The sequence below is a fragment of the Carettochelys insculpta genome, chromosome 11 (genome assembly GCF_033958435.1).
Source record: "Carettochelys insculpta isolate YL-2023 chromosome 11, ASM3395843v1, whole genome shotgun sequence".
NCBI classification, from domain to species: Eukaryota; Metazoa; Chordata; order Testudines; family Carettochelyidae; genus Carettochelys; species Carettochelys insculpta.
Window position 1 is genome coordinate 15,179,135 of NC_134147.1, and position 15,731 is coordinate 15,194,865.

General features: G+C 38.8%; 1 protein-coding gene across 16 annotated transcripts in view; it reads right to left on the reverse strand.

Moving 5' to 3' along the window:
• The window catches only part of PTPDC1 (protein tyrosine phosphatase domain containing 1), a 62,597-nt gene that overhangs the window by 8,855 nt on the left and 38,011 nt on the right, over positions 1-15,731 (reverse strand). For 3 of the 16 annotated variants that reach the window (XM_075005124.1, XM_075005123.1, XM_075005130.1), the window contains 7 exons: positions 11,449-11,620; positions 10,635-10,715; positions 10,313-10,431; positions 9,395-9,532; positions 5,972-7,188; positions 4,118-4,303; positions 1,020-1,130 (listed from right to left, as the gene is read on the reverse strand). In XM_075005124.1, the coding sequence (XP_074861225.1) occupies positions 1,020-1,130; positions 4,118-4,303; positions 5,972-7,188; positions 9,395-9,532; positions 10,313-10,431; positions 10,635-10,715; positions 11,449-11,620 (2,024 nt within the window). Of the gene's footprint in view, positions 1-1,019; positions 1,131-4,117; positions 4,304-5,971; positions 7,189-9,394; positions 9,533-10,312; positions 10,432-10,634; positions 10,716-11,016; positions 11,100-11,448; positions 11,621-12,427; positions 12,657-14,026; positions 14,123-15,731 lie in introns of those variants that run through there. The other 13 variants (XR_012646959.1, XM_075005120.1, XM_075005126.1 and 10 more) reach the window with 11 other exon arrangements.

Here is a 15,731-nt window from a genome sequence, read left to right on the forward strand (position 1 = left end):
GGCTGTGACAGGGCACATCATCCTTTTATAGTATATGTGCACGCCACGCAAAATAACTTTGTCTTAGAAGGAAAAACTCGAAGATTCAAGAATTCGGAAATAGACTGATACGCGGTTATTGTAATCAACCGTGCAAATCCAACATTGGACGGATAAGCCACAAGAGAAGCTGCAGACACAAACACTGCCCATAGATTCTCACAGCTGCTGCTAACCACCGTCTCGAGACAAAAAGCGGCCATAAGTCATAGTACAGGACCTTAGTTTAAAATATGTTTTGAAAATAGTGTGGTGCTGAAAATTATAAAAAAAAAAATCACATCTTTAAAAGGAAAAAAAAAATCACCATTTCCCCTCCCCCAGCTGTCATTGGGTTTGGGGGTACTAGTTTAATAGTATGGCACAGGACCCATAAATCCTAAAGACAGCCCTGGCTCAGTAGATGGCATCTTTTTGCAGGATCCACAGTCATAGACTTATGGCCATAAGGGACACCCTGTCTTACCTGAATAAAATGGACAAAGAATTTCACCCAATTATTCCTGAGCTGAGCCCAACAACTAATGGCTTAATTGCATCATACTTTTTAGAAAGACATCCATTCCTGGTTTAAAGATGCCAATTGCTGGAGAATCTCCTATATGCCAGGATAAGATGTTCCAGTGGCTAATTAGCCTCAGAGTTAAAAGTCTGTGTTCTGTTATTGGTTTTTCAATAGTCCAACTTCTACCAAATGGAAACAGTTTAGGAAGATATAAAAATTAAGCCAAAGAACAGAGAAACAGTGTTGAAAAGGCACCATTTTTACTGCATAAATGCCCGGCATCCACACTGAACTATAGAGAGTATTTTTCTGTGCTTCAAGGAGGATTGCTAGGACAAAACTGTTCTACTTTAATAGTTAGCATACTGACAGTTATCTGTTTTAATAAATTACTAACATTTTTGGCCAAGACTATTACTTCACCTTCTATAATCTGCAACACAAATCACAATTTCATGGGTGAGCTCTTACTTGCCTTAGTGAAAGCTTTAATGGCCCGGTTAAGTACAGCTTCCTCCACATCAGCTGGTATTGTCTGCAAATTCACTACACAGTGCAAAATACAAACAATAGTCTGATACTGTTCCTAGTGAGGAAAAGAAATAGGAGATTATTAAATAGGAAACATTTTCAAGAAAAAAAATTAAATAATTTGTTAAATGTGTTCTACAGTTCTCAGAGTACATCACATTGTCTTGCAGTAAAATACAGAGAAATAAATTCCACACGGATTCTCCTGCAGAATTCTTACATAATTTTTCAGTCACAAGGGAAAGAGGTTTTGGGTTGATTACGATGAAATATATGGACCCAAAGATTCCAAGGTGTCAACATACCCTGACACAATCCAATCTTAAAACAGTTTCACGGCAGATTCAAGGTTTGGTATAGCAAGACCTAAGCCTGAATAATACCATGCAAATACACCATTAAAGATACCCTCCAGAAAAGAAAAAACTATTACAGCATTTGAAATGTAAAATATTGAGGCCTTCATCTGTAGGGAAACTTTAGAAAGAAAATCCCCATTTTGAAAGTCTTTAAGGTGATGCTTAAAATGGTAGCAACTGCCCTCTTGGGGGAAAAGAGAAGGTAGTGGAGTGGAATTGGAGTGGTAATGGTTGCTATTATAGTCCAAGCTCATTCCCTTAAAAAAACATAAGAGGGAAGAGAAGAGAACAACAAAAATAGAAAATACATCTTCTGTCTCTGGGATTGACTTTTGCTTGTGATCTCACTGCAGAAAAAGGCCACAGCACGCAGCCTTCCCAGCCACTGAGACCTGGTACTAGAATTGGGCTGTTCAGAAAATTGCTTTTAGCTACCTCTTTCTGACCAGGCTTTCAGGAGCTTTGAAAAAAAATGTAAAGTCTTGACCAGCTAACCCAAACTCTCATTAACCAGAAAGAAAAAGGGGTGAGATAAGAAAAATATAATATAAGGAGTGGAAGAAAAAAGGACACACAAGGGGAGTGAAGAAAACTGTCACACTTCAGGTAGCACACAGGCTTTAGCTAGAGTTAGTGGCAGTGACAATGTCACTTCACTTTGCCTCTCTGGGCCAATATTTATAGAACATTTCTCAGGATTAGGATGAAGGATGCACAATGGTGTTGGGCTAGATCCTTGAGAGGGTGGAAATGGCAGCCATCATTATGATGAAACTCACCCCTTCCCCTTCTTCTTTCAGTCACCCAGCATTTATGTCCATCCCAGTATTTCCCCAAAATTTTTAAGAGTTCCAAAGGGGCATGATGAGTAGACAAATTCTTCCTCACATTTTTCCCTCCACCAATTAGGCCTCATTTCCAACACATCACTTTTAGTTCACGTATATCTGGTTCTATGTTTCTCTTGCCCATGAGACAGGATATTAACAATTCTTGAGTAGTTTTGGTAGGTCTTTTTGCTAGGGCTAATTTAATCTGTCTCCCTTTTGGCACCTCCCCGCCCCCCCAACAATACTTACTGTGACACTTCATGAACTTTCACTCACTCCTTGCAATTGAGCTCACAACTAGGGTAACCTTACAGGCACAATTCTTACAATTCTCCTGCAGAATGTGGATAGCCCCCCCAACACAAATTCTACAGATCCTCTGCAACTACCAGATGGTCAGGCCTACCCTTGCACAAGCTTTATTTTCCATCAAGGTTCCAAACCCCACTTTTGACAGTATCATTCCAAGATTCATGGTACTAAGGTCTCTCTTGCCCATGGCTTTGCACTTAGAGTCTAACACCTGACTGATGGAAACCTAATTGCAAAAGGGCATAAAAATTATACAGCTCCGGAATGTATTACCTTTTCCTGAGAAAGGTCATGGGTACCAGGGAAGTATATACTTCTAAGCCATTTGCCTCAATTACCATACCACACCTGGCTAGCTCCTACAATCCTACAGAAGGGTCTCTGAGGGATACCAGAAAGAGTGTGTCTGGGTGGATAAGGGAAATGATGGTTTGAGGGAAGAGGATCAACTGCCACATGAGGTCAATCATTAGATCTGGGCGTGACAATCTCCACTTGGGCAAGAAGTTTTAATGGCAAACATACAACAAGTAGTAACAAACAACAAGTTGTAAGATTTTAATTTTTATGGTTGATCTACCTTCACACATCAAGCAGATACAATATATTTTATTTATCCAAAAAACAGAAACCTGATGAACCGAGGTCAGGAAGAAGCATGACATTTCAAACCCCTGAACTGAGAAAAGCTGAATGTCATGAAAGTGATGACTGCAGAGAAGGCACTCACCACCTGCTGCTTGAGGAAATGTGTTAACTGTGAACTGGGGGTGGCGGGGCAGGGTTGGGGGAGGATGAGAACATGGCCTACTTTCTACGCAAATAATCCAGACACTAAAAGAACATCCACAGAACTGCAAGATTTGTCATGCAGCTGAGAAATCAAAAACCATCAGTAAATAATTTTAAAAGGGAGAAAAGCTTTAAAGATTTATCCCTTTTGAGAAAACATAATGCAAATGTTTCACAGCAGAATGACATTCTCCTTTGGGATCTGAGAATATGGAAGTCCAGAGCTTTGAATTATTTTATTTGTAATGATACTGAAATATTTACTGCTTGGATTTGTCAGTTCCTCACAAACTCTGCAAAAACCTTTAGGTGCTGCAGGGTTAGATATCTGCACAGCACTTTCAAGATGCACTGGGCTATAATGACATCAATATTAAGATTACCAGAACTGGTGTTAAGGAAAGCTAAAGGGAAACAAAGCTTCTTGCCTTTTGCCTCTCTGAATTTCAAGATGCAGCAGGCTGTGATACCTCCCAGCCAGCACACGTTACTCAAGCTCTTATTGACTAGCATTCTAAAGATTTCATCTTAGATTTTACTAAAGCACCTCTCAGCATCCAAGCATTGATTAATATTGCCTGTGAAATATCAAGATACCATTTCATTTTGATTTTTATGGAGCTTGAAATGTGTTTTATTGCAAGTTACCTTTCAAAGTGTAAATTTCTTGTTTACAGGCCACGGTTGCAAAGCCTTGGTTAATAAACTACTTTTCAGTAAAATGATGAATTGACATACATAGGGTTTACCTTTTTTAGTAAGGTAAGTGTTTCTGGTGATTCTGTGCATTTTTGTGACAGCATGTCAATATCCTCTTTGGTTATAACAGGTTCTTTTAGTTGCTCTATCCAGGACCACATCAAGCTGCAAAGGACAAAAGGATCTCTCTCGGCACAAAGTCTATCCCAAGCTCCATCTCGAGAATTCAGTTCTTTCTAACAAAAATAAAAATGCACCATCTATTTACTTCTTCTAAGATTTTCTTTGTTTTTTAGCAGCACTTGTTAGACTTGTGTCCACACACAAAGGAGACAAAGATCAGCCCCCAAAATATATTTCCTCCTGTAACGGGGTTCCCACTTATTGTTAGTGCACCTCCTCCTGCCTAGAACTGGGAAAGCAGTTCTCTCAGAATTGTGTGCCCTTTTCTGCTTACCCTCCAAAAGCCTCTCTCCTGGTAATTTGGTCCTTGAACTAGGTCACTGTTGGTAACCCTGGAAAAGGGTGGACAACAGCATCACTGTCCAAATGCCTTTTAAGGCAGCATTCATCCTTGGCTTGGGACTCAAGAGCCACTATACCAGTAAGGGAATACATTATATGAGATTCCAGCCCAGCGACCCTTAAGAAACAGCAATCCATGTCTATTTAGTCCATGTCCCACTTGCTGGCTCCCTCCTACCCAGCTTCTTGCCTGTTTCTGGTTTTAACATAGGAGCTAAGTCTGCTGTGATGTTACCGACCCCTTCCCCCCATGACAGATGTTTTACTCCAGGGCACAATAGCAGGGCTTACTCTCCTGGTCTCTTAAAACTTCCATCATCCCCAGGAGTGATTGACGCTCCCTTCTGCCATCCCTCCTTGCTTTACAGTTCAGCCCTTTCCCAGGTGGGCTTCGCTCTTAATTAATACTGGCCCTTTCAATTTCACATGATGCCAGGAAACCTAACTGGCCTCTCAGACCCTTGGTAACCCATTAGCCTCCCTTTAATGTTGAAAGCTTTGTAAATTGGCTGCAATGCAAGTGTCTCTTTAGACATGCAGGTTGACATGAATAGCACATTGTAAACAGTCCAGGTTCCTCCAATTATATGTGGAATATATATATGAAACAGCTTTTGATTGTTATTTCTAAATCAAATGTGTTCAGGAAGATATGGTTCAATGGTTTAAGCTACAGAACTTTTACTAAATTCTTGTGTTCACTGACATACAAAATCCTGCTGACTGTAAGAAAGCACTGACAGATAACTTGCAGATTGTCTCTAACCAACAATTAGGGGCACCACCAATTGTTACCAACAGTATTACTGTAGCTAACTGGTAGTATTATTACTATGGCTAATAAACTGATTTTAAATTGACCAAAAAAACCTCAAACAGAAATAAATTGCCTACCTTTCAGTTAGATGCTAACAGTAAAGTACTATTTGGCTGGGGTTTCTTTTAAATGTTTTGTCAAACCTCAAGCCTCCAACCATGATATTTCCATTGCTGCAATGGCTTTTTATTTAGATGACTGGCAATATTAATATCAGAGAACTTGTCTAGGAAACAGTCTTTTTTCAAATGGTTTGGATAACAATTGAGCTCAGGGACCTGGGCTTGATTCCAAGCCACAATCTCTGCTCCTAGGGTACCAAAAGAACAGTACTCACTCCTGTGGAAGTCATGACTCCTGCTGTTATGCCTCTAGAAAGGAGGCTGCCAATCATCTGGTAAATGCAGCCTTCAGTTTAAGGAGTATGTCATCCATGTACCATATGTATAATTTACACAAGTTGTCAGATTCCTCTCACAAACTAGCAACGGAAATTTTGCTGCTGTTTATAATTTACATGTAATACACACACCATTGAATAAGGTTTTAGAAAAAGAAATACCTGCCACGTTTCCACCTTCTGCTTCACCTCCTCCTCTCCCATAAATTCATTAAGATCTGCAAGGGCTTTAGCTGCCAAAATTCTTCGAGCCTCCAAACTTAATTCTGATTGCAAAACAATGTGTGGAATTTCTTCCAATAGATCTTTACTATCTTGACTTTTATATCCAATAGATGATTCTTTTTCTTCTTCTTCTTCTAAAGCAGAATTATCAGAGTCCTCAGATGCACAAATTCCTCTGCCACAGGCATTAGTCTTCCGCTTTTCTCTGTAACAAATTTCCTTTACAAAACCACATTTTTGTGTTTTTGCTTCCCTGTCATTGTGTTCATGTTCAAAACCTGAGGAAAACGTTTTACTACGCTGCACTTCTTTGGGAGATTTTTTTCTATAGAAATTGCTTTGTCCATCTAAACTGAATTTACCTTGACTCCAGAAAATAAACGTACTACGAACTAAGGCATCTTTGTTTAAATCCAGCTGAGGAGTTTGATTGTCTGCACAGAGAAGATGGTCCCTGGCATTCTGCTGCTTAAGTTTGTCAAAGAGTGATACTTGTGTAGGCACTGTCCATGGATTTTCTGCTTGTTCCAAGAGAAATGAAGTTCTGCTTAAGTATGAGTCACTATAGCTTAGTCGTCTTTTTGAATGAGTCAAAGGCTGAAGGCTTTCAACATTCCGCCTCTTCCAAAGAGGATCATATTTGTGTGCATCGGAGAAAAAAGAATCCTGGGTTTCAAACATGACATTTCCCTCTTCTGAGTGGGTGAATGGTTCTGATGGGTCACTGTTCTGTCTTGTTAACTCTTTATCTAGTTGTGTAGCGTCCAACTGAGAAACAGTCTCTTCAATTTCAGAAGAGAGATCTGGTATATCTAACAATTCCTCCTCTATCACTTGCCTGTTTTCAGCCAAGTCCAAAAGCAGTTTGCAAACCAGATCTATCAGTTTTGGCACATACTTGAGGTGTCTACTCTCATAACCATGCAGCAGGTGCCTCTGCCGGATCAGATACTGGGACAGAGTAACTGAGTGTACATTGGGCTCGCAGCAAGCAAACACATTTCTTAGAGGGATCAAAAATTGAGTGAATTCTCTTACACACAATAACTGACCTCTAGTTTGAATAGAATTAGGCCTTTTTGCCCGAACAAAAAGAATTGCTTGATCAGCAGTCATTCTTGTTGCAAAAACTAAGTAACAAGCTATTAAAACACCTAGAAAATTTAAGCACAAATGGTTAACATGTTAATACATTATAAACACACTCACAGATGTAATTTTTATATTCCATTCCACAGTGCACCATTGTCTAACCCTAAGTCTATATGCAATTTTGGTGTCATAATGCAAATATCAAAGTGCACTAAGAATTAGTCTTGATAAGACAGAGGAACTGCTTTAGTGCTAGGTTATTGCTGATATAACAGATGGCCAACACTAGCCATTGCTGTACTTTTTTTTTTCTGCTTTGTCTTCCCTGAATGTCAACCACTTTCCAGTGTCTCATGTTTCCCTGGGAGTCTGTTTTGGTATGGCTATGATCTGAAGAAGTGGGTCTGTCCCATGAAAGCTCATCATCATCTAATAAATTACTTTGTTAGTTTTTAAAATGCTACTTGACTGCTTTTTTGTTATGTTTTCCTTGTTACTGCTGGCTGCCCAGGCCGATCTTGTACCTACTAGGTACACTGGGAAGTAATTTAGCTTGACTCCTGCAGTTTGTTCATCCATCAGTAGGACAGTGACATAAATGGTTTGTTAACTAAGTACAGAAGACCCCTTGTCTTTCCATGTGATACCATGGAAGCAGAAATAAGAGGAGGCATATTAAACAACTGTTCCATGGTCTGATTTCAAAGGGGCTAGAGACAGTGCATTTTCAGTGAAGGGCTCTTGGCCCACTAGAACATTAGCCTTCAAATCATACTCCTAAATTAGTTTTCCATTCCAAGCTTTCCTGGGACCAATGGATCAGCAGGTAACAGGAAGTTGTAGGAAGGTTCCATTAATGTGTGGCGTGGGAATAATGTAACCCTTCTGGCCTTTTATGTTCTATTTTATACATTATTTCAATTTTGTACATGTACTCAAAAGGTAAGTGTGGAAATCTTCCCAAATGAATTAAGAAATTAACATAAACAATAGCCTCAACAGAGTGTGAGTTTCTCACAAAGCATGGGACTCACTCACCTCCCAATGAAGTAAAGATTCCCACTGATTTCAAGGGTAGTCCTTATAAGGAAGGCTCTATATGTATAGCTTAGGGGTATAATGTGTGCTGTGAGCATAGCAAAGAAAAGCACATTTTCTCTAATTGCAGCATGCTGGTGCTAATTCATTAATCTAAAATATATACAAAATGTAGAAGCATCACTGTCACAAAGGAGACTGGTGAGCCATAGTACCTGGCTTTCTGCTCTCTGTTCTCTGACAGACTCCTGCAGCCCCAGTTGGATTTTTTTTTATTTTCTAACCCAATTTTGTTATTTCTTGCATGTACAGCTATTTGTATATCAGCTCCCTAGAATAAGACCTCTTTTTCTGATTGCAAGGATGGAGAGACCTGCAGCTGTTTCACAGATCTCCTTCCCAGCCATCTTCCCTTTACTTTGATATATGTCGGCCATTGCTCCCATGCTTTAGCTGTAAAAGGATTTGAATTTGAAGTGGCTATTCAGTGGAAGACTGAGGGGATTTAAAGTTGGGCAGGATTCCCCTTTTAAATAAGAAATTAAATCTCTCCTTAGCTTTTCACTCATTCACACACACAATCTCTGAGTGGTTATAGGTTTTTTCTTTCCCTACCAGCCACCCCCAAAATGTCAAAAAAAAAAATGCCTGTTTCTCTCCCAAATGTGTTTGCAGCACTGCTGCATCATTTTCAAACTCCTCACACCCACAGGGAGCAATGGTGGCTGCTGTAGATATGGGAACAGGTAGAAACACGTATTTGGGAAGTGGTCAGAAGCATGTGCAACTTTTAACATACTCACACCCAAAGGAAAAAAAAAAAAAGAGGCCTGAAGACCAAAGTTCTAACCTAAAGGGGTAAGGATAAGATAACTGTAGTCAAGACCAGAAAAGCATAAGACCAATTATTTTCTTAACTGGAAACTATGTGGAATAAAAGTTGTCTAGGTAAGAAGACTGTATAGTTTCAATATTGCTGGGAGACTGTTACATGGATTCAAAATTTCTCTAATAATTCAGTTCACAACTCATACCTATTAACATTGTTCTCTTACTGTATGTGGCAGAAGTACTTTTTTACTAGTTTTGTTTGGAAGTTTAACCATTTTACAGGTATACCTCCTCTCAGAGTGAACAACAATTTAAACAAACCGATAATGGTTTATATCTGTCATTATTTTGCACTTACACAAAATACCTTCATATTAATTTTTGAAAGCAAACACATACCTGTTCGGCCAAGTCCAGCATGACAATGAATAGCTACCCTCCCTTCCTGCAAGGCAAAAGCCATCACTTTTACCATATCCAGTATAGTAGTGAGAGATGCCACGCCATAATCCTTCCATCCAAAATTATAAAAATAAACTAAAAAGAGAGAGAATTGTTCTTCTTTAGTACACAATATTTAATCTTTTGTTCGGTATGCAGAAGAGAAATGACTAATTATAAATGAAAGTACTGAAAGAATTAAGAAAACCCTACTACAACTAAACTAGATATTTCTTCGAAACAATTTTCACATTTCAGAGAAAGCGTGCTGTGAGAATTTCATGGACATGCTGAGGTAGTTAAGATATTTCACACTAAAGCACAGCTGGAATGGAAAAGGTATAACAAAACTGAGTGATTCATTCTAAAATTACTCAGCTATATATAGGGAAAGAGTAATATTCTGTTTGGGAATAAAAGCACATTTTAATTCAATGGCTCTTGACATTCTAGAGCAGATTCACTTCTCATATCAGTTCACTAAGAAAAATAAAGATATTGTGATACACACACCTTCAAATCAAAAGAACAGACATTTTGAAGAATGTGAAATGACTCAAACGTGTCTGAAACAGTTAATCTATTCTATGTTATTTTGCTCACTTCCCACCTATCTTTTTACCAAGCATAGTCTGTATACCTTAGCTGCTCATTCTACTGACATTCAAAAACACTGTTGGGTGAGGAATGTGGTTGGTGTAAGAAGGGAAAGGGAGCAATGTATTATACAAAGTTGGACTTCCCTAAATTTAATTTCTTTTTATTTTGTGTATAGTACTCCTTATACAACACCTCTTAATCCAAACACTGTGTCAGAAAATCTACATGTACTGTACTTGATAATTAATGAGGAAAAAGCAGCAGGAGTGAACTTACTTCCATCCTCCATGAAAGCTTCAGGAAGGTAGGTAAAGCCACTCTCTTGTTCCAGAGGATTCCCACAGCTAGCATGCTCCCCAGGGCGTTGAAGGTTAATTACAGTTTTTATGTCACATCTTAAGCAAGGAACAGAACAATCACATTATACCTCAGAAAATAAGAGTTAATAAAATTATGGCTAAGTGCAGAATGGATGGCTCCCTATATATTGCTGAAGGGCCTTTACCAACAATCCAAATCTAAGTAGGCGGGGGAAAAAATGGGTGAGGTATTAGATCAGTAAGATCCAGATCAATTTATTACCAGTAAAATTCATTACCTTTGAAACTGCTCAATAATGTTATACTTCTCAATAATTTCTGTTGAGGGTCGAGCCATGGCCAATATGTTATCTGTTACCCTGAGAAAAGAAATTAATAATTTGTGTGGATATTTCATTGTGAGGATTTCATGGTTAATCTACCAAAATACGTTTGTTTTGCTTTTTCAGGAAACTATCTATAATAAATAATGGGTACATTTAAAACTTATGAAAATTCTTTCACAAATTAGATTACATGCTTCCTAAATCCCACTGAAACAGTTATGTAATATAACATTACTAGAGGCGCTCAGACTCCATGGTGATGAGTGAGTGTTCCTATTCAAGCAACATTTTACATATTTCTTCTTAACTCATTTTTACAAAATGTCAATATTACCTTAAAAATGCATTCCATGTGGAAAAATGCTTCACTGAATCCACACATTTTATCTTCAATAACATGTTTTCATTCATTTTAATCTAAACCAATGAACATATTTTAAACTTAGCTATGTTTAAATTTTAGGGTGAAACCTCTATAGTTTAGAATATTCATATAATCTGTAGCCAGGCATTTCATATTCTGGATCTGAACCAAAGCCCATGGAAAACAATGAGAGTCTTCATTGACTTCAATTGGTTTGTTATGAAGACCTTTATGGCTTACTGCTTAAGTATTAATTGTTAACTGACCTTTTATTACAGTACATATTGTACTTAACTTGGCAGTCTATATTGTGTAGAAACATGCAGTATAAAACATACTACCTTAAATTCTCTAATGTAGCTAGTACACTTAAGCTTAGTGAAACTGAGTGCTGCATATTACCAAGAAGAATAAAGTCCTTTAATGGCTTGCTCTTGGTCACTCCATCGAGCTGGGTTTTCATACTTGCAAGCACGTCCACCACATGCCATTGAACACTGCATATGACCAGGAATGACATGGCGAAGGCGTTCTCCTACCTTAGTATATTTTGCAGTTGGACGCCTTGAATTTCCTACACCACACAAAAACAGAGTAAGTAGTGTTAGTAAACAATCATCACTACCCTAAGTATAACACAACAACTTTTTAGGTGATTAAATTACAAAAATATAGTATATTAATTGTTTTTCAAGATATTGAAATAACAAGGATTCTCAGGAAACATGCCATTCTTTGCTTATATTAGTGCTGAGGCTTACATTAATACTGCAACAAAACAACACAGCAGAAATGTAGCATTTTAAAGACTAACAAAATGATTTATTCAGTGATGAGCTTTCGTGGAACAGACCCAATTGATCTGATGAAGTGGGTCTGTCCCACAAAAGCTCATCACTGAATAAATCATTTTGTTAGTCTTTAAAATGCTACATTTCTGCTGCTTTATTTTGTGGGAGAACAGACTAACACAGCTACCTCTCTATTATATTAATAATGTTATTCATGACATGAGCTTGGTTTCCTTCTTGATAAAATTATAGTTATGTGATACCCTCCAGGATGAAACAAATCTCCTGGTCATCTTTTAGCTAGAAACGTACAGCATGCCTGCACAAACACATTAAGCTTTCATTATTTTTTGAAACCAAGGAATTCAACTGAAATGCTCTACGAGTTAAATATAAAGCACAAATTAAGCCCTGTACAAAATATCAGTAAATACAGTTATATACAGAACTATTTTAAATGATTTTGAAATATTTCATACATATTTACATGCATCTAAATATTAGAACAAGGTAATACACTTTTAGTTGTATCATATATGTAATTATAAAACCCAAGAATGATTTCTGGCAATAATCTAAAGATACTTCACTTTTTTTCTCAGGAAAAGTTGCATTCAGCTCTGCAGGGTTTACAGATGATATGGCCACCATAACACGGTGTGTGGATGATGAGAGTACCTCTACAGCTGAACTCCGACGCCTTTGGAGTATGCGAAGAAGGGGATCAGAGGAAGAATGCCTCCGACCCTGAAAAAAGTTGCTAAAAATATTCACAGCTGAGAGCCTCCTGGGTGAACCTTCCATGATCAAATCACCCCTTGAAACACTTTACAAACGCTGAAGAAAGCAAACTGGATCTGAAATCCAACTTGCTCAATGCTGAAGTTACACAGAGATGTGTATCTTTCTGTATGATCTAACAGCTATTCAGGATAGGCTGCGTCATCTCCATAGTAACAAACAATGAAGCCACTGATGCCAGCCACCCTTGTGGCAGCTATACTCTACATGAGTTGATTCTGCTTGGGACAAACTGTTCCACTCCTGATGAGAATAGTTGCATATCAAGTAGATAATTCTGCAACTGGAAATATATTCCAAAAACAAAGTGAGTATTTTAGTAAACTGCAATTATTGTACATTCAGAATATACTACTGTGTTGGGATTCAGGGGTCCCCAAGCATTGCACCCCATCCACAGGCAGGAGCAACTCATTCAGCAGGTAGAGCAGGAAGTTTATTAGTCAACAGAGGCACAGCTGAGCACAGAGATGTCAGTACAGCTAGCAGAGACAGTCATTCCAACCCATCCTGCGGAGAGGAGCCTGAGGGGTGCCCCTCTTGGGTGTAGCTTCCCACCTCAGCCAGGCTGGCTGACTTCCAACTCTCTCTCCCCAGCTTCTAACTGCTCCTTCCGATTCAAACCGCTCGACTCCTCCCTGCTCTTTGTTCAGGTCAGAGGTGTTACCTGCCACCTTAGGTTACAGCCCCAGGGGGTCATCCTTAGCTGCTCTGAGCTGCTCTGCCTGTCACATGCACATCCAGCCTGAGTTTCACATGCACTCCATCACAACTATACACCAAAATACAATTGAAATGTAATTTGAGCACTGCTTTCCTAGAAATCTGTAAGCAAATACACTGTCCTTCCTCCCAAAAAGTTTCAGTCCATTAACACCTTTTTTCATCCATTTAGCATCTCCAAAACACATTGTTAGTTCTATCAAAACAAAAAGTAGTCAAGTAGCAATTTAAAGACTAGCAAAATAGTTTATTAGGTGAGCTTTCGTGGGACAGACCCACTTCTTCAGACCATAGCCAGACCAGAACAGACTCAATATTTAAGGCACAGAGAACCAAAAACAGTAAGCAAGGAGGACAAATCAGAAAAAGATAATCAAGGTGAGCAAATCAGAGAGTGGAGGGGTCGGGGGAGGAAGTCAAGAATTAGACTGAGCCAAGTATGTTAGTTGTTGTTAGTTCTGTAATGACTGGGATTAATGTCTTGCTATTGAAATTCAATACATGACAAATTGCATACTGCACACTCATGGACCATATATATCCACTAACAAAACAAAACGTGTTATAGAAAACAAAAGGTTTATTTTTTCAGGCAGAGATTTTGATTAATTAAACCTCTTGGGCACTACTAGATTGAGGTAAAGCAGACTATTGGGAAATGTCACCATAATATTTGATTGTTCCAAGCTTCAAAGCTTCAGGAGGTAGTTATCATCAGGCTATGAGCTGCTTCCACCTTTCCTTCTGTGCTAATAAGGAACCTAGAGGTAGCCAGAAAGATTACAGTAGTCTCAAAATCACAGAGTCTAGCCTTCAGTCTTCTGGGGGAAGGACTGTACGAACCATTTAAAGTTACAGCTGTTGTGGCTGTTCAGCTAGAGTGCAATTTAATTATCTTGATGGGCAAGAAAAGAGAAGATAAAAGAATAATTAATACAACCTGACTCAATATGCATGTTACTCCTGTTGCCCTCTCATAGGGCCATGCTCTGCCCTCAATCTGGACATGCAACTTCCATCTGATATCACTGGTACTTGTGTGTGTGTTACTTGCCTACTAAGGACTCCCAGAGAGGTTTGGTGCTGTTCCCACCCCTACCACTTGCCACTGATAGCAGAAGGAAAGATAAATATTTAAAGTCAGCTTCCTGGGCTCCTGATTTTGCCCAAGAGCCTTTGCTACCATGAATCAAAAACACTAATGCTTATGTCAGGACTGAGAGGAATTACTCAGGCCTGCTCCAAACAGCTGTTGCCCATGAACATTTGTTACCAAGCCACGCCATCCTGAAGCAATCAAACGTTAACTGAGCATTACAAAATAGCACTGCCCTCACCTCACTGGGCTAATGCTGCCTACAAAACCTTTTTCTAAACCTGACCTGTTGATATCAATTTCTTTAAAAAACAAAAAAACAAAAAACCTAGCCCTTTGTGTGAAGTGGATTTTGAGACCTGAAGGGGTGCTAATGCAAGTTTTTGAGTCTTCTGTTAGGTGGAGATCGTAAGAGATTCTGTAATTTAACTTCTCAATCTGTTTCCAAGGCCTTCTTACGAGTGTCTTGATGTTTGGAATTTTAGGAGGTATTTTTGTTTGGCCAATGCTTGGGTGAGGAGACACGTATCATTTGTGATAAAGGGTTTTTTCCCATAATACAAGAACTAGGGGACACCAAATGAAATTGATGGGTAGTAGGTTCAAAACTAATAAAAGGAAATTTTTCTTCACACAGCGCACAGTCAACCTGTGGAACTCCTTGCCGGAGGAGGCTGTGAAGGCCAGGACTCTATTAGGGTTTAAAAAAGAGCTCGATAAATTTTTGCAGGTTAGGTCCATAAATGGCTATTAGCCAGGGGTAAAGTATGGTGCCCTAGCCTTCAGTATAAGGGCAGGAGATGGATGGCAGGAGATAAATCACTTGATCATTGTCTTCTGTTCTCCTTCTCTGGGGCACCTGGCATCGGCCACTGTCGGCAGACGGGATACTGGGCTGGATGGACCTTTGGTCTGACCCAGTATGGCCATTCTTATGTTCTTATTTTTTTTTTTGTTTTGTTTGTTTGTATTTAAAAAAGAGATGGTTCAAATGCTGGCCACATGCAGTGAATATACTGACCTTTTGCTTATGTTATGTTTCCTTAAATTTAACTCTGTCTGGATCTTCGTAAATCAAATATTTTTCTCTAATATATGTCAAATTCAAAAGTTATCGTGGAGCCAGCAGTTGGAGAGACTGAAGTGAACAAAATGCTAATGCCCTCAATCACTCACACTTCAGTGCCATTTGAAAGTATTCAGCCAAAATGGTGAATTTCAATAACTGCCCATAAAAATTGTTAATATTTATTATGTTTGTGGTACCCCACAAT